Source organism: Gobio gobio (genome assembly GCF_949357685.1).
Source record: "Gobio gobio genome assembly, chromosome: 3".
In the NCBI taxonomy this organism is placed as follows: domain Eukaryota; kingdom Metazoa; phylum Chordata; class Actinopteri; order Cypriniformes; family Gobionidae; genus Gobio; species Gobio gobio.
In genome coordinates this window covers 41513873-41533025 of record NC_137099.1, presented here as the reverse complement: position 1 = coordinate 41533025, position 19153 = coordinate 41513873, and the positions used below count along the sequence as shown (strand labels likewise).

Genomic DNA, 19153 nt, shown 5'->3' with positions numbered 1-19153 from the left:
TCTTACAGCCAAGAATTTATGCTTTTTGACAGTCCTGACACAAAGTTTCTTTAGGATGCCAAGAATGTGTCAGAAACTGATCTGCAATAATTGCAGTGTATACAAATCCATGTATTCCACTGCCGGCCTTTTTTTAATGTGCCTCTTCTTCCTGTCTCGCTGCGCTTCCTCCAGGTATTGAGACAGAGTGGAGAAAGACCCTGTGCATGCCACGCCAAGTTTGTTTAGATGTGGGGAAAGAGTTTGGGGCAGCTACAAACACCTTCTATAAACCACCCTGCGTGTCTGTCTACAGATGTGGGGGCTGCTGTAACAGTGAGGAGCTTCAGTGCGTGAACATCAGCACTTCATACATCAGCAAGACGGTGAGTGACTCTTTCAGCATGTGAAAAATCTGTTTGTGTGAAGCTTTGTATTGTTACAATGTCTGTAATATACTGTATGTAAATGAACAAGGGTTACTCATTCTCCATGTTACTTGGACCGAGAAATTCATGTTTATTTGTCAGCCAAAGTCATCCGACTGACTTTTGACAGCTTCAGGACTTTCATGAAAACTACAGATTATACTTCTGCATTTTTGTATCACCGCCCACAGACAGTCGGAAGAGGGTTATTAACAAAACAGTTATTGTAAGGGTAGGTTTATCACTGAAAATTGTATCAAACGTTGTCTACTCTTAACAGTATTTGGCGCTATGACACTATGGCAGTAACTTTCTTACCTGTACCATGGTCATCCATTTTAAAATGTTGACTGCAAATACAGATGCTTTTCAGATTTTCCATTGCGGTGTCCTCTCTGTATTTACGATTTGCTGGATCTTCCACTGGGAACTGAAAGTAACTTACTCCCACTAAGCGTTTACTCTTTGAATTGCACCCGGAAAGAATACAAGCTGACACCATTATCACTAAAAGTTTGCCAAGAGGTATGTCCTACTAAAGCAAGGTGGTATTTGACTGGTAGGCGTATGCATAGCAGATTGGTGGGAGTGGCCTTGGACGGCAACATGCCCAGTGCATTCTGGGTGTTGAAATTGTCCTACCTATTTGGCAGAAGGGAAGACGGCAGCCTTTTTCCTATAGTCAGGTAGCATCGATTTCAATTTATTTAGCTGTTCTGCTGAATAGGCTCCCAAGCTTTATTGAAAGTCCATTTTGCCAGCGGTGAAATACTACTTTAATACGAACACTAGGGAATGCAGGAATGACTTCAAAATTAATCAAAAATTATGTTGAATGATAAATATTCATTTGAATGAATATCAAAAACACAAGAATAAAGACATATAGAGGATATATTGTTAATTTATGAAAACTATAATTTAAATGCAGTTATTTCTAAAAACGTCTCGGTTACGTATGGTAACCCTCGTTCCCTGAAGGAGGGAACGGAGACGTACGTTGGACGTACCGACGAATTGGGATCACTTCTGGGAGCCCCTATCAGCTTCGAGCTATCTAGAACCGGCCAATGAACAATTGGCGTGCGAGATTTGCATCTCGCGCTCCGCCCCGCACTGCGGGTATAAACAGGAAGCGAGAGCGAATGTACGCTGTTTTTCACTGAGGAGCCAAACGTAGTGGCTCAACCTGCAGTGATGGTACAGCAACTGTGGCGACGGGACGTACTTCTCCGTTCCCTCCTTCAGGGAACGAGGGTTACCATACGTAACCGAGACGTTCCCATTCAGTCGGTCACGTTCGACGTACGTCGGACGTACCGACGAATTGGGATCCCTTATGGAAAACGCCATAGTTACTACCACTTCCAGCGCCCAGCGATGAGCCCCTCAGACCCCGATCTGATGCGGGCGGGAATTCACGCAGGGAGAGTCAAAGCTGCTGTTCCGCAAGACCCATTCAGCTGACTGTATTGGATAACGCTGGGAAGCGTGCCTGTGAAGGCAGCTGCGGAAGCCACATCATGCCCAGAGGGAGTTAACATGTGGAGAATACACGTATGGGCTGACCGTGGGCAGCACAACATACGGAAGTCCCAGGGGCGGCCCCGGCCAATTAGTGGAGGGGGAACAACACGTTCCTGGAATGGCAGAGGACACTCTGCCGAGGGAAAGACACGGGCTCGCCGTAGGCAGCCGTACCGTGGAAGAAACACATATGGGACCGCCGTGGGGGTCACTACATATGGAACCCAGCCTAACACAAGTTCCACCAATGCATACTAGTGTTAGACCTGGCGTTGAACGCTCCGCCACGTCCGACTGCCGCGGGTTGCGGAGGACTCAACAGGGTTCGCCGTTCCGGGGAACTCGACTGGAGCAGAATAAGCGCACGCATCCATCTACCATAGGGGAGGGAATGGCGCAGCAAGCCGACACTAGAACAGGCATTTCGGTGTTACTGACTATGGGAAGTGAGCACACAGGAAGATACCGGCTCTACACGGAGGCTATAGAATCTAGCGAACGTGTTAGGTGTCGCCCAGCCCGCAGCTCTACAAATATCTGTCAGCGAGGCGCCACGAGCCAGCGCCCAGGAAGAGGCAACACCCCTAGTAGAGTGGGCTCTTAACCCGAGCGGGCAGGGCACGTCTTGGGACTGATAAGCCAAGACGATGGCATCCACTATCCAGTGGGCCATCCTCTGCTTGGAGACAGCCTTTCCCTTCTGCTGTCCTCCGTAACAGACGAAGAGCTGCTCTGAGGTCCTGAAGCTTTACGTTCTGTCCACGTAAGTCCGGAGAGCACGGACGGGACAGAGAAAAGCTAGGGCTGGGTCTGCCTCCTCCGAAGGCAGCGCTTGCAGGCTCACCACTTGGTCCCGGAAGGGAGTAGTGGGAACCTTAGGCACGTATCCAGGCCGGGGTCTCATGTTCACATGAGAGTTACCGGGCCCGAATTACAGGCACGATTCGTCGACCGAAAATGCCTGCAGGTCCCCTACCCTCTTGATGGAGGCCAACGCAATCAGGAGTATAGTCTTTAACGACAGGATTTTCAACTCAGCTGACTGCAGAGGCTCAAAGGGTTCTCTCTGTAGTGCAGTAAGCACCAGAGCTAAGTCCCAAGAGGGTATAGAGGGAGGATGAGGCGGATTTAATCTCCTCGCTCCCCTAAGGAACCTGACGATCAGATCGTGCTTAACTAGAGATTTTCCATCTACTAGCTCATGGTTAGCGGCGATAGCGGCAACATAGACTTTGAGGGTGGAGGGAGACAGCCTTCGCTCCAACCCATCTTGTAGAAAGGTAAGCACAGATGCGATCGCACATCTTCGGGGGTCTTCTCGGCGAGAAGAGCACCAATCGACGAACAGGTTCCACTTCAACGCATAGAGGCGCCTCGTAGAGGGGGCTCTAGCGGAAGTGATGGTGTCAACTACCGCTTGCGGTAGGTCACCTAGAACCTCCGCGTCCCGTCCAGGGACCAGACATGGAGTTTCCAGAGGTCTGGACGCGGGTGCCATAGGGTGCCCCGTCTCTGAGTCAGGAGGTCCTGTCTCAGAGGAATGGGCCAGGGAGGTGCTGTCGCAAGGAGCACTAGTTCCGGGAACCAGGTCCGGTTGGGCCAATACGGAGCAACCAACAGGACCTGCTCCTTGTCCTCCCTGACTTTGCACAGTGTCTGCGCAAGAAGGCTCACTGGGGGAAACGCATACTTGCGTTCTTCCCGGGGCCAGCTGTGGGCCAGGGCATCCGACCCGAGGTTCCCCTGGGTCAAGGAATAAAACCACTGACAGTGGGTCGTCTCTGGGGAGGCAAACAGGACTACCTGTGCGGCCCCGAAACGACTCCAGATTAGCTGGACCGCCTGGGGATGGAGTCGCCATTCTCCCGGAAGTACCTGCTGACGTGACAGCTCGTCGGCCGCACGATTGAGCAGGGCCGGAATGTGAACAGCACGAAGCGACCTCAGATGCTTCTGACTCCATAAGAGGAGATGGCGGGCGAGTTGCGACATGCGACGGGAGCGTAGACCACCTTGTTTGTTGATGTACACTACGGCCGCAGTGTTGTCCGTCCGGACCAGAACGTGCTTGCCTCTGAGCGGCACTTTGAAGCGGCTGAGTGCAAGACGAACTGCTAACAACTCGAGGCAATTGATATGCCATTGCAGTTGAGGCCCCGTCCACAGACCCGAAACTGCAAACCCGTTGTACGTGGCACCCCAACCCGTGGATGAGGCATCCGTGGAGACAACGGAGTGCCTGGACACTTGTTCTAGGGGAACTCCCGCCCGGAGAAACAAAGGGTCCGACCACGGGCCGAAGGTTTGGCGGCATCTCGGAGTCACGGAGGGAGCCGCTGTGCCACGCCCATCTCGGGACTCGATCGTGTAGCCAGCGTTGAAGCGGTCTCATATGAAGCAATCCGAGCGGTGTTACTGCGGCTGCGGATGCCATATGCCCCAGGAGCCTCTGAAAATGTTTCAGTGGTACCGCTGTCCTGCCTTTGAACGAATTCAAGCAGTTCAACACTGACTGGACGCGCTCCTCGGTGAGGCGCGCTGTCATGGCGATCGAGTCTATCTCCATACCGAGAAAAGAGATCCTCTGCGTGGGGCAGAGTTTGCTCTTCTCCCAGTTGACCCGAAGTCCCAACTGGCTGAGGTGGCTGAGCACCTTGTCCCTGTGTTCGCACAACTGCTCTCGCGACTTGGCAAGAATCAGCCAGTCGTCGAGGTAGTTGAGGATGCGAACACCATGCTCTCTCATGGGAGCAATGGCCGCCTCCGCAACCTTCGTAAAGACGCGGGGCGACAGGGACAGGCCAAAGGGTAAGACGCGGTACTGATATGCCCGTCCCTTGAACGCGAAGCGCAGAAAGGGCCGGTGTCGAGGGAGAATCGAGACATGAAAGTACGCGTCCTTCAGGTCGATCGCTGCAAACCAATCTCGGGGACGGATGCACCTGAAGATGCGCTTCTGCGTTAACATCGTGAACGGCAGCCTGTGAAGGGACCGGTTCAGGAATCGCAGGTCCAAGATCGGTCGTAACCCGCCGCCTTTCTTGGGTACAATGAAGTACGGGCTGTAGAATCCGGACCTCATATTGGCTTGAGGGACCGGCTCTATCGCGTCCTTCGCCAGTAGGACAGCGATCTCCGCCCTGAGCACGGGGGTGTTCGCCTCCACTACAGTCGTGAAGTGAACGCCCCTGAACTTGGGGGGACGCCGGGCGAACTGAATCGCATAGCCGAGTCTGATGGTACGGATGAGCCACCGAGACGGGCTGGGAAGCGCTAGCCAGGCTCCCAGACTCCGAGCAAGGGGGACCATCGGCACCACAGACGTACCCGCAGCGGGGCAGCGAGGCGGAACGCAGGGATCCGGCTCGGACGGCATGGGAGCGGCCCGAAGCGGGATCTGAGTGTGCTGTGCAACACTTACCTGCATCCGCGGAGGGGACGTGCGAGTGTGGGGAGGCCGCTTGTGTGCGTCCCGACAGCCGGCGTCCCCTGCTGGCGAAGGGAGAGGGACTTGAGGGTGGCGAGGCATGGGAGCGTTGACCACCGCCAAGCGCGCTCTCTTGGCACCCAGAGATATTGGAAACTGCTCTTTTATTGAAGTTTTGGGTGGAACAGAAAAACAAAAGATTCTCCCCCGGCCCTCCTCCGGGGGAGGGAGTGGTGCTGCAGCCATCTCCCTCAGAGCAATTTCCTCCATCTCTGGGCGGCCCGTTACAGGGTCGCTTGCGACGGCGCTTGCCACCTGGCTTGGCAGCGGCCTGAGCGGCCTGGACGTCCTTCCCACGGCCGGGCCTACGCCAGACGGCCGGTGTTAGGCTGCTGCGGGGCTTTGGCGGGGGCGGAGGCGGCGGCGGGTGGACGTCCTCGGCGACGAGTAGCCGGAGGCGCTGCCGCCGGCGGCGGTGTAGGGGCAGCAGCGGGCCGCCGGGGCAGGATGTGCTTGATCGCCTCCGTCTGCTTCTGGGCGGCCGAGAACTGCTGGGCAAAGCTCTCGACCGCGTCGCCAAATAACCCAGCTGACGAGATGGGGGAGTCCAGGAACCGATTTTTATCGGTCTCCCTCATATCAGCCAGGTTAAGCCAGAGATGCCGTTCCTGGACCACAAGTGTGGACATCGCCTGACCAATGGAACGGGCGGTGACTTTCGTCGCCCGGAGGGCGAGGTCCGTCGCCGTCCGGAGCTCCCGGAGGAGCTCTGGGTCAGGCCTACCCTCGTGCATGTCAAGGAGTGCTTGGGCCTGGTGGACCTGAAGCAGCGCCATGCCATGCAAGGCGGACGCAGCCTGTCCGCAGGCCTTGTAAGCCTTCCCGGTCAGACCGGAAGAGAACTTACAGGCCCAGGACGGGAGACGTGGGTCACCGCGCCAGTTGGAGGCGGTCACCGGACACAGTTGCATCGCGACGGCGCGCTCCACTGGCGGGATCCCCACGTAACCCTTGGCTGGCCCGCCTCCGAGGGTAGTGAGGGGGGAGGAGTCACTCGGCCGGTTTCTGGCAGAAAAAGGTGCCGTCCACGACCTTGTGAGCTCCTCATGCACCTCCGGGAAGAAAGGTGTCGGGGCGGGACGCTGAGAACCAGCACGAGCCGCCCCGAGGAACCAATCATCCAACCTAGAGGGTTCGGGACACGGTGGAGGGTTCCACACGAGCCCAACCCATTCGGCAGCCCGGGCAAGCATAGTAGTCATCTCGGGGTCCGGGGCAGCCGTTGCCACTCTCCCAGAGGGAGGCAGTACAGCTGACCCTTCATCCTCCGAGGACTGAAACTCCCCCTCCGATGCAGCGATCGACATCTGCTCGTCTACCGGAGCTCCGAAAGACACCACTTGTCTCCCGTGGGAGGGTCCAGCAGTCTCTCTCGGGAGCTCTACCGGCTGCGGAACCGAGGGAATAGGGGCCTGCGGAGTTTCACTCGGCGGGTTTGCCCTAAACGTGATCCTCAGATCACCCTGGCCATCCAAAGAAGCAGGTCCACCCGGGTTAGGGGTAGACCTGGTTCGTGGGATGGGTAAGGGGACTCCCCCAGCCCGGAGGTAGGAGAGTCTCGATCTTAGTTCCGCAATGGTCATGTTCCCGCAGTGGGAACATGAGTCATCCACAAACGCCGCCTCAGCGTGCTGTTTGCCCAAACACGTGAGACAGCGATTGTGACCGTCAGTAGGCGCCAGGGAACGACCGCATCCAGAAATGCACGGGTGGAATGTCATCTTGAAAAAGACGCAGCGTCACCCGTGTACTCTTTTGTGAGGAAACGCTCTGTGCTGAAGCACTCGGGGGAAACGCGACAGCGCACGGGATTGTTGTGCAGCCCGTGCCTGTACTCAATACAGGAAAACGCCCAAACCAGACCAACAGAAATTTGTTGCTGTGAAAACAGCAGTTTTCTCTGTAGCACAGAGGCAGCTGATGAGCTTTCCGCGGTCCCGCTGGAATGTGCCGTCTCTCCAACACGCGTTTCTCCTCTTCTCCGGTTCTTCAAAACTCTTTCTTTGTCTTGCTGATAGCAGCGAACTCAATTTGAGTGGTCTTCGTTCTGCCGTTTGGCTCCGAAGTGAATGACAGCGTGCATTCGCTCTCGCTTCCTGTTTATACCCGCAGTGCGGGGTGGAGTGCGAGATGCAAATCTCGCACGCCAATTGTTCATTGGCCGGTTCTAGATAGCTCGAAGCTGATAGGGGCTCCCAGAAGTGATCCCAATTCGTCGGTACGTCCGACGTACGTCGAACGTGACCGACTGAATGGGAACTGGATTTTCATTTAAATTTGAATACAGATGCAGATTATTTTTTCATTGCATCAAATATAGATACATATGCAGGTATATATTTTGCTGCATACTCCTAACCAGTGGTTAAAGTGGCATTTGGCATGTGGGGGAACAAATTTTGTTTAGGTGCAACAGGGAAAAATGACTCCTCGTGGGACCACATATCGAGTATCGTGGTATAGCAATACTTTTCGGGACAAGAGTGTCACTGTGGCACCAAGTATCACAATACTTATTTACTTGATATTTTAATGGTTTTATTTTGGTCTATCTACATCTACACTGATATGATGACGATACTATGTTAAAATTGCTGAGCACCAAAACTGATTAAAATGTAACACACCAAAATGGCTGAAGACATGACTACAACAGAAATAAATCACAACCTAGATTGACCTATTCCAAAGGCAATGTCAAAATGCAGAATCAAAAGTTTTGCTGTATTATAAAACATAAGAAACAATAACAACAATGTATGATGGTCCAAATATTGTGGCTATTCTCAAATCCAGTCAAAATACCTCTCATATTGACTGGTACTGTGACTTGATTTGTCCTTTTAACTCCACTGCAACCAGGCCCGGATTAAGAACATGTAGGGCCCTGGGGCTATAACAAACCCAAGGGCTCCCATAGTAGCCGATCTTGGTGCCACAACGTTTTCTACCAGAGAAACAAAATTGTCAAAGTACAGAAACACAATGAGTATACTGTCTGAATATTAAATTTTAATATTAAGTAGGTAATACATTATATACAACCCCAAACCCCAAATCAGAAAAAGTTGGGACAGTATGGAAAACGCAAAAAAAAAGAAAAAAAAAGAAGTGATTTCTAAATTTACTTTGACTTGTATTTCATTGCAGACAATATGAACACAAAATATTTCATGTTTTGTCTGGTCAACTTCATGTCATTTGTAAATATGCATCCTTTCCTGTCATTCAGACCTGCAACACATTTCAAAAAAATTTGGGACAGTAAAGCATTTAACACATTGTAATGTTGCCATTCCTTTTCACAACACTTAAAAGACGTTTAGGGACTGAAGACACCAAGTTACGAAGTGTTTCAGGTGTAATTTTGTCCCATTCTTCCTGCAAACAAGTCTTAAGGTGGGCAACAGTACGGGGTCTTCGTTGTCACATTTTGCGCTTCAAAATGCGCCACACATTCTCTATTGGAGACAGGTTGGGACTGCAGGCAGGCCAGTCAAGTACCCATACCCTCTTCCTCCGCAGCCAGGACTTTGCAATGTGTACAGAATGTGGTTTTGCATTGTCTTGTTGAAATATGCATGGACGTCCCTGGAAAAAATGTCTTCTTGAAGGCAGCATATTATGCTCCAAAATCTCTATGTACTTTTCAGCATTAATGGTGCCTTCACAGAAGTCCAAGTTACCTTTACCAAGGGCACTGACACAACCCCATACCATGACAGACCCTGGCTTTTGGACTTGTTGCTGGTAACAGTCTGGATGATCCTTTTCTTCTTTGGTCTGGAGCACACGGCGTCCATTCCTCCCAAAAAATACCTGAAATACTGAATCATCTGACCACAGTACACGTTTCCACTGTGTGATGGTCCATCCCAGATGCCTCCGAGCCCAGAAAAGTCGACGGCGCTTCTTGACACTGTTAACATAGGGCTTCCTTTTGGCACAGTACAGTTTTAACTGGCATTTGTGGATGTAACTACGTATTGTGGTACTTGACAAAGGTTTGCCAAAGTAGTCCTGAGCCCATGTGGTGATATTGCTTATAGATGAATGACGATTCTTGATGCAGTGCCGCCTGAGGGATCGGAGATCACGGTTGTTCAACTTAGGCTTGCGCCCTTGTCCTTTACGCACTGAAATTCCTCGAGATTCCTTGAATCTTTTAATTATGTTATGCACTGTTGAATGTGAAATATCCAAATCTCTTCCTATCTTTCTTTGAGGAACATTGTTTTTAAACATTTAAATAATTTTCTTACGTATTTGTTGGCAAACTGGCGATCCTCTGCCCATCTTTGCTCCTAAAGGATTAGACCTTTCTTGGATGCTGCTTTTGTACCAAATCATAATTACAATCACCTGTTGACATCACCTGTTTCAAATCACATCATTATTTAACCATTTTACCTCATTACTGTCACAGATGCATCAGCGTCAGACCTCTACACTCCGCCCATCCGCTCCGCTTCACCCGAGTTCTGATTCATCGCACCTGTGTTCATCACCTGTCCCTAATTCCCCATCACTGCACTTCCTGTTATAAGCACCTTCAGTTCCTACAGTCATTGTCAGGTCTCGTCGATACTACATCGCCATACTGACTCACTCACTCGATCCTTACCTTCAGAAGACTTACCTGTGTTCCTTCATCCGACGATCCTTCCTCAACCAGCCTGCCTTCTTCAGATCACCAGCCTTGAACTTTCACCATCCCGACTTCCATCCTGCATCAGATAAGAGACTCATTCAGAACACTTCATCAGTTACCGCTCCAGTTTATCTCATCACTTCTTCCTGTCTGCCGTGACCATTATATGTTTGTGTTAAATAAATATCCTTTCAACTTACCTGTTTGTGTCATTCAGCAACCCTGACAGAAGACCTGACCAAACATGCACGAACCATCTGGTCACGGCGACGGAGAAGCTTCCACGCCGATCTTCACCACTGGATCCTCACCTGTCACTTCATCTCCCGCCATCAATTCTTCTTCGTCTGCCTCTGTCAGTCCCATGGCCCGGCCAGCGCCCTTCTCTGGCGAGGAGGGGGAGTGCAGCGGATTTCTCCTGCAGTGCGAGCTGTTCATGGAGATGAACGCATCACAATTCGCCTCAGAGAGATCTAAGGTAGCTTTCTTCATTTCCCTTCTCACTGGAAGAGCATTGCTTTGGGCACAATCGCTTTGGGAAGCGAAAGGAGCTGTGACTGAGACCCTGAACAACTTTATTAGTCACTTCCGGGTTGTATTTTCTCCAGTCGCTAATGCTTTATCAGTTCATGATCAATTATTTCATCTACGACAAGGCAAGTCATCTGTTTCTTCATATGCCCTTCAGTTTCGAACCCTAGCAGCCTCTAGTGGATGGAATGAGCCGGCTTTAATCACCGCCTACCGGCAAGGGTTAGATCATGAGATCCGGTTACAACTCACCATTCATGATGATGCCATTGGTTTGGAAAGTCTCATTCAGCGTTCCATCAGAGTGGACCAACGCCGCACTGCCTGTCTGCTCGCTCAACCTGCACTGCCTCCTCCTCGTCCTTCCACCACAGTCAACCCTCTAACACCAGAACCCATGGACATCAGTTCTGCACATTTATCAGCAGTTGAACGCCAGAGACGTATCTCTAACAACCTGTGTTTATCCCGTGGACCCCGCTGACGAGAACATCTACCAGGTCCAGGGCATTCTCGATTCCCGACGACGGGGCAATCAACTGGAGTACCTCGTGGACTGGGAGGGTTTTGGACCTGAGGAGAGATGCTGGGTTCATCGTGATGACATACTAGACCCTATGCTCCTACAGGACTTTCACTCATCTCATCCCAATCGTCCGGCGCCGAGAGGTCGAGGTCGGCCCCGTCGTCGGGTCTTTCGGCCCTCAGGAGCTGGCCGTGGAGGAGGGGGTACTGTCACAGATGCATCAGCGTCAGACCTCTACACTCCGCCCATCCGCTCCGCTTCACCCGAGTTCTGATTCATCGCACCTGTGTTCATCACCTGTCCCTAATTCCCCATCACTGCACTTCCTGTTATAAGCACCTTCAGTTCCTACAGTCATTGTCAGGTCTCGTCGATACTACATCGCCATACTGACTCACTCACTCGATCCTTACCTTCAGAAGACTTACCTGTGTTCCTTCATCCGACGATCCTTCCTCAACCAGCCTGCCTTCTTCAGATCACCAGCCTTGAACTTTCACCATCCCGACTTCCATCCTGCATCAGATAAGAGACTCATTCAGAACACTTCATCAGTTACCGCTCCAGTTTATCTCATCACTTCTTCCTGTCTGCCGTGACCATTATATGTTTGTGTTAAATAAATATCCTTTCAACTTACCTGTTTGTGTCATTCAGCAACCCTGACAATTACTAGCCCTAAATTGCTCCTGTCCCAACTTTTTTTGAAATGTGTTGCAGGTCTGAATGACAGGAAAGGATGCATATTTACAAATGACATGAAGTTGACCAGACAAAACATGAAATATTTTGTGTTCATATTGTCTGCAATGAAATACAAGTCAAAGTAAATTTAGAAATCACTTCTTTTTTTTTTTATTTGCATTTTCCATACTGTCCCAACTTTTTCTGATTTGGGGTTGTACATATTCCAGGCTGCAACACATTAACAGCATAAATGCATTAACTCCAGATATGAGGTCAAAGCAAACAGTATTCCAGAAACAGCAACAACTTTTGAGCATGCAACTGCCTTAAAGAGTTTTAAAACCAGTGAGGTCCAAAATGTGAGCCATTTAGGGGGGTTCGGGGGGCATGGGGTTTAGTTTAACTACTTACATCTCGCTCCGTTTACTGAAGCGATTCGTGCTCAGCAGCCCGCCTACTTTAATTTGATTGGTCATTTCAAATATTTTGACATTGACGAGTGGTGACAGGCCACAGCTCAGATGAGATGTCCTTGCAGCACTAAAGTAGTGTAATACTCTATTAGTAAATTATTTCACAACATTTATTATATACACCTCTGGAAAATACAGAGGTCGAGATCCTCAGTGACCTCATAGCTGGCGACGGCCATGATTACAGTCGTGTAGGCAGACTATAGTTTACCTTCAGTTCACTTCATTCGTTGGAGCTATTCAGTCTGGTTCAAATAGTTTTGCCACAGAGGCTTTACTGTACACATGATGTTGTGCTTGTATTCAAATGGATAAAGCGACTGCCTGGCGCTCGTAATCACTTCAATAGATCGGCTAAAGCGCCGAACGAGTTTGTCAGCGCTGTGTGTGAGATGACCCCTTTGCTCTCGCGCTTTGACTGCTGGATCTATTTATTTATTCATTTATCTGATGTGCCGGAACGCAGTTCCGGACCATTCCGGCCCACTTTAACCCCTGTTCCTAACTAACACCTTGGGCCCTATTTTAATGATCTGAAACGCAAGTGTCAACGCGCGAAGCGCAAGTAACTTTGTGGGCGGGTCTCGGCGCTGTTGCTATTTTCCTTGCGGGATAAATGGCTCTTGCGCCCGGCGCAAATCTAAAATGGGTTGGTCTGAAGTAGCTTCATTATTCATAGGTGTGGTTTGGGCGTAACGTGAATAAACCAATCAGAGCGTCATCCAACATTCCCTTTAAAAGCAGGTGCGCAAGTTCCATTATGGATTGCTATTATTATGGCGTATTTACCAGGCGCACGCCAGGAGCGGTTCACAGCCGAGGAGACTGATGTTCTAGTAAGAGCAGTGAAAGACAGAGAAGTGAAGTTGTAATGTTGTACATTATGGTAAAGGTGATTTCACAGTCTTTTTTTTTTCAGTCTTTCAGTTTTTTCAGTTTTTCAGTCGATTTTTTTTCCTGGTTCTTGACGGACAAACCAATTTGTCAGATGTCCTTATATACATATATGTCTTGCCACTATTGGGCAAACAGGTCTTATCCTTAATTATTACAATTAGCCTGAATCATTTGTAAGCTAGATTTATGCCTATTTTTTCACATCTTCGTGGCACACCACAATGATTTCCGTCATCTCATGTGTTAATATTTTTTTAGTGTAACAATTTATGATTTGCAAAAATAACTGTTGCATCTGTGTAGGTTACATGAGCAAAGTGTATGCGCGTTGTGCACGCTATACATTATGGTCAAGCATGCGCCCTTAAAATAGCATAATGAACAACGCGCAACGCGCCACTGACTTTAGACTAGGTTTTTTCTGGTCAGTGGCGCAATTGTTTAATGGAACAGCAAAATAGCACCAGGGATTGTTTGCGCCGGAACACGCCTCCTTTTTTGCGCTGAACCGCCCAGGCAGCGCAAGTTCATTCACTAGTTTAGCGACGTGATTCTGTGGAGGGAAAAGCGCGCTTTGCGCGGGTGCAAAATAGGAATGACACATTCGTCGGTGTACAAAGTCAATTGCGCTGGGTGCAAGATAGGGCCCCTTATATTTAAGTCCAATCTTAAAATCCTCAAAATATTATTTACTGCTTTAAATAAAAGTGTCTGCTTTTGTTTTAAAGCCAACTCCCCAGTGCAGAGAGAACTGATCTGTTAAGCTTTGATTTAGAGAGTTTTGGATGAGGGAGGGGTTTGGTTGGGAGGTCATGGCTGTGAATTATTTGCAAGAAGGCCTCCTTTAATTGCCCACTTATTTTGGGTGGGCTGACCTTAGCAGGCAATGGGTTCTCCTCTTGTGATTTAAACCATGACGCCCTCCCACCAGTTGAGCATCTGAGCAGGTCAAGGTCTCCATGTCCACGCTACTGCACCAGAGACGTAACACTCCCATTCTGGGCACAAAGCCTGAATAGCAGATGCAATGTGAAGATGTTTCAAACATTTTTAGTAAGATTTGGTTTCATTGACGAAATTAATGGGTCAAGAGTAAAATATGCATCAGACGAACATGGTTGCATTTTGAATTAATGATATTTGTATTGATTAGATATTGAGCACAATATAATGTAATGACAACAAGTCTTAAAGAGTGAAATATCAAGTTTACAAGGAAACCTGTTAGCTAAAAAAAAAAAACATTAAATGGACTTCTGGTTTCGTCTGACCCTTGTCTCACCTGCACATACATAATACTCAGGCCTAGTAGAATGTTAATACTGCAGTAAAGTAATTTTATCATCAAGACTCGTGGGATGACAGATTTACAGAGTGATCAAGTGAAGCTTTTGGGATCACTTGTCCTGGTAAAAGCAGTTAACAACTAAATAATGGAGTTCTGTAAACATCAAAGACAGATGGTATTCACAAGCTTTTGACCCTATTCCATTTAACTAGTTCAATCTTCTGTGCTAATGAGAGCTGGGTTGGTCGTCTTTTCATTGTTCTTGATTATAATTAGGTGTTAATGGCCCTTTTAAGATTCATCAATCCATTGGATCCATTCTGGATATATGCCAGTCTGAAACAGTACATTTTCACATATTTTGAATGCTAAAGCAGTTATCTTTAGATGTACTTTAGCTATGCAATTAGAAAGTGGCTATATGGTGCTTCTGTGTACCTAAGACGCATAAAAGAAGATGAGTCCAAGGAGAGGCAGAAAATAATCTCTGCCAAGTGAAGTGAGCCAACCATGTCGGGATCGGGATGAGACTGGAATATACCATAATTCTCTTCCTCATCAGACATAATTCATTTATGTGTGCTTTGAGAGTGATTTGTTAATCCAACAGAAGCTGTATTGGGAGGTTTAACATTCCAGAATGTTTGGAAGCTTGTTTGTTTGCTTATCCTGCTGAAAGAATTTGCTGCCTTGGTTCATGAAGGTTTCTTTAGCAGCCACTATTCATGTCAAAGAGATTGCACTGGAAGAGTAGAAATGAGATTTCATGAGTAGATAAGGCAATACAGACTAAAAAATTTAATTTATGTCATCTATGACTCAGCCTCATGCCGTTCCTGTAGGCCTGAATGACTTTCTTTCCGTGTTCTTTTCCATGCAATTACAATTACGTCCACAGAAGCTTTAACGCTTCAAAATCATCATAAAAGTATCCTAAAGGTGGTGAGTTACCACTCACAGCTCACTGAAGGGAAAGTTTATCAGTGCTAACTTCGATTGGTTTTGAAATTCACTGATGCTATTTTATACCATCAGAACACTTGGAATATAGCACACGTCACATGGTGCTTCAAAGCCCATTCTTCAGAAATTCTCCTTTTATGTTCCACAGTGGAAAGAAAGTCATATGCATTTGGAGCAACATAAGGGTGAGTAAATTAGGACAGAATTTTAATTTCTGGGTGAACTGTCCCATTAAGGATTTCATTGAATCATGTAGATTAGTCCGATCCAATTATGCTTTTAGGGAATTTGTTTTTTGAAAGCACACCTTCTTTCCTAATGTTCTCAATCTAATGGACAGTTGAAAAAATCATTCTCATAAAAAAATCAACAATGATACTCATTGTCATTTATGACATAAAAATAAGACTAAATGTACTTGGCCATTTTAGCAGCCCATTCCCGTTACAACCCCTTATAATTGCACATTTAACATAAATTCCTTGGAATGTTTCCCCATAGCTGGAGGAAGTTTTGATTTATTGGTCTAACAGTATTTGCCTGCCTTGCAAATTATTTTGCACGAGTTCCTCATTTCCCATTTCCCCTTACCAGTTTGTTTGATCAGACTGTAGTTGTGGTTGTGTCTGTACACTGATTTCACAGAAAGGCTGTGCAATCACAGTTGCACAACTCCTTTAGACATAAATCCATTCATTAATCTTGATTTAGATATAATTGACTGCCCACAATTAATTTTGACATCTAGCAAACTCCTTAAAGTATAAGTAACCTTTCATGCGGTCTCACCTCTTATGTCAGTTAGTCTGATTTTATTGAAAATGTGACCTTTCTTCTATTTTCATTCTGCAGTTGTTTGAAATCACAGTTCCTATCAAGCAAGGGACCAAGCCAGTCACCATAAGCTTCGCCAACCACACTTCCTGCAGCTGTTTGTCAAAACTGGATGTGTACCGACAGCGGCACTCGATCATACGAAGGGCCCTACCAGAGTAAGTGCTCACACTTCAAATCTCCCTAAGCACTATTTTTGAAGTGTGTCAACCCAAATGTTTCTTGGCAAGGGTTTTAACATGTTAAATATTTAAGATTACAGTATTCTCTTATTTCTCTTTTCTTTTGAATGTTTGAGAGGTTAGAATAGAATGTCAGTGTTAGACTGACACTGTGTCTACACAGGGCTCGACTGTTGTCACGTTGCATCATGCCGCAACATCTTGAGGCTGTCTACACTGAATGTGACAAACCATAGTTCCAAATCCATTTGTACTTTTGTCAGAAGTAGCGCAAGGTAATGGAGTTAAGTTAGAACTAGAACAGGGAATCCGTTTATTGTCGCATCCATGTGCTGACAGTATCACTGATTATAATGGATTTAAAGGCCTGTGCACACTGGGAAGGTTATTGCGTGTGCTTATCGCCAGCGTTTTTCGAGACATTTTTTGGCGCGTGTGTTCACACCCAATCGATTTTCACTGGCGATGCGCAGAGTGAACGTGCAAATTCAGTAGATGGCGCTCCTGGTACACAAGTTGGTGCTGCGCCCCTTTATGCTTCAGACACTCGGTTGTCACACAGAAGAAGAAGAGAGACAGTATTGTGCTCATAGATATCCATAATAAAGGCTAGATGTCTCGTCCGCGCTGCTGGCCAATGGAGGTCGACGTCCGCACCTGGCGGCCATCTTGTCACAGGCAGCTCGCTCACTCGTAACATTGTTTTCATGGGTGCTTGCACTTTTTAAATAACCATAACTTGCTAAATTTTCAAAGTTTGGTTTGTTATAAACGTCAGAGATGTAGTTGACACTGCATACTTATGAAAAAATTATTCATAATTTGTTCAAGCATCCATAATTATAGCCACGTTAATAACGTTTGTAAGAAACCAAACCATTTGTAAATCCGTCAAGATTTCAGTGAGATAAGAGTATTTGTGTTCATGCAGATCACTCGCCTTACATCAGGTACCCCAGAGCCCTGCCTGTGACAAGATGGCCACCGGTGATGACGTTAGAGACTCCGCCGTAAGACATCTAGCCTTTATTATGGATTTCTATGATTGTGCTTGCCAAAACCATTCACACACTTTTTGCTAAATGACAAGCAGCATTAGCAGCTCATCTTCTTTGTCTACTTACTTCCTCTCCGTCGTATCAATGTGTGCTCGGCAAGACCGTCTTGTGCTTGAGCGCCACCAAGTCGTGTTTTACTGTAACTTCAGCAACTCCAGGCATGTGAACAAAAGCGCCGATCTCATTGGTCGGCCAGTTTTTAACGCACCGCGTCAAAACAAAACATTTTTTTTTTGAAAGGTGCTTTTATGCCTGCCGTTTTACACATCGGTGTGCACACTAACATTGGTACCCTTTGTTTAGGCACGAGGCGTTAAACAACAACGATAAATGCACGCAAAAATCGTCCCGGTGTGAACAGGCCTTAAGAGTGACATTTTGAATATCATTATAAAACTGCAGAGTTTTCCTTTGAAGGCTGGGCACATTTTAGCTATGTTCCAGCACCTAAATAGGCAGCTCCTACACATCATGGAACCTCATAAGTGATCCATTTGGAACTCTCTAGGTAGCAATGCTGCACACCACATAAGAGACTAAACAAAATTGGGTAACACTTTATTTTAAAGTATCCTTGTTACACATAGTTACTATAGTAATAATAACTATAAATGATGCATAAAGTACATGTAATGAATTAATATTACTCAGTAATTAAATGCATATAATTACACTGAAACAAGGACACCTTAAAATAAAGTTGCTTTTGCAGAATGCTGCTAAAGGTGTGGTCACTTTACCATTGTTCACCAATTTTTTACATTTTTATTTCAGTAGAAATCCACGCAATAGGGAATTTTGTACAAGGGAGGAAAAAACAGGTTCAAGCTGATTATGTGGTTTCCCAGTGTTGATCAAAAGAAAGCTGCTTGATTTTAAAGTAGCTTCTGAATGAGCTGTGCGTCATATATCTTTACACTATTGACATAGACTCTGGGCCAAAGTTGCACTAATGTGACTGAGCCTTTATGAGCTAATAATCTATGACACCCCAATGAAGGTTTATTAGCTGCAAGCACCAATTTGTGTTTTTTTTCTGCTTGTTTTGAATGCCTAAGCCATAATAAATAAAGGCTTTTTATATTTTTCATAAACCCGAGTGCCTTGGCTTGATATCTTTTATGAGTTGGATTATCGCTGCACCCAAAGAGCACTGGGATACGGATTCTACACCCCACGCAGCACTTTTTTTGCATTTCTTGTTTTATGAGCTAATAATATAATTGATATCAAAACAAACACATCAGCACATACAAATAGAGTAAAATAATACATTTATAATCCCATTGAACGCTTTTTATTTATTAACTCTTATCTATCGGGTTTTTGAATTAAAACATTTTATTTACAAAAATAGTATGATAGGGTAACTTATATAAGAGATGAAGTATCATCACTCCAAGATTTTCAAGATATTGACTTTATATTGTATACCAAATGTGCTTTGGCCCTGCGCAGCATCTCATCAGCAGATATGTGGCTACACTAATGTGTGTATTTTGGATGTAACTGCACACGCAATGACGTACAGTAGCTCATCAAACTGATTTTCATATTGGCGGTGTGGTGTGGCCACCCATTGTTAAGGCTGACAGAGAACTTCCTGTTCATCTGTTGTTGTAGGAATTTTATCAGGAAAATC

The 19153-nt window shown here is 47.0% G+C and overlaps 1 protein-coding gene across 2 annotated transcripts in view; it reads left to right on the top strand.

The window, feature by feature from the left end:
- The window catches only part of vegfc (vascular endothelial growth factor c), a 62059-nt gene that overhangs the window by 13589 nt on the left and 29317 nt on the right, over nt 1-19153 (top strand). The window contains exons 3-4 of one of the 2 annotated variants that reach the window (XM_079811472.1): nt 175-365; nt 16290-16429. In XM_079811472.1, the coding sequence (XP_079667598.1) occupies nt 175-365; nt 16290-16429 (331 nt within the window). The remainder of the gene's footprint in view (nt 1-174; nt 366-16289; nt 16430-19153) is intronic. The other variant, XM_079811473.1, reaches the window with a different exon arrangement.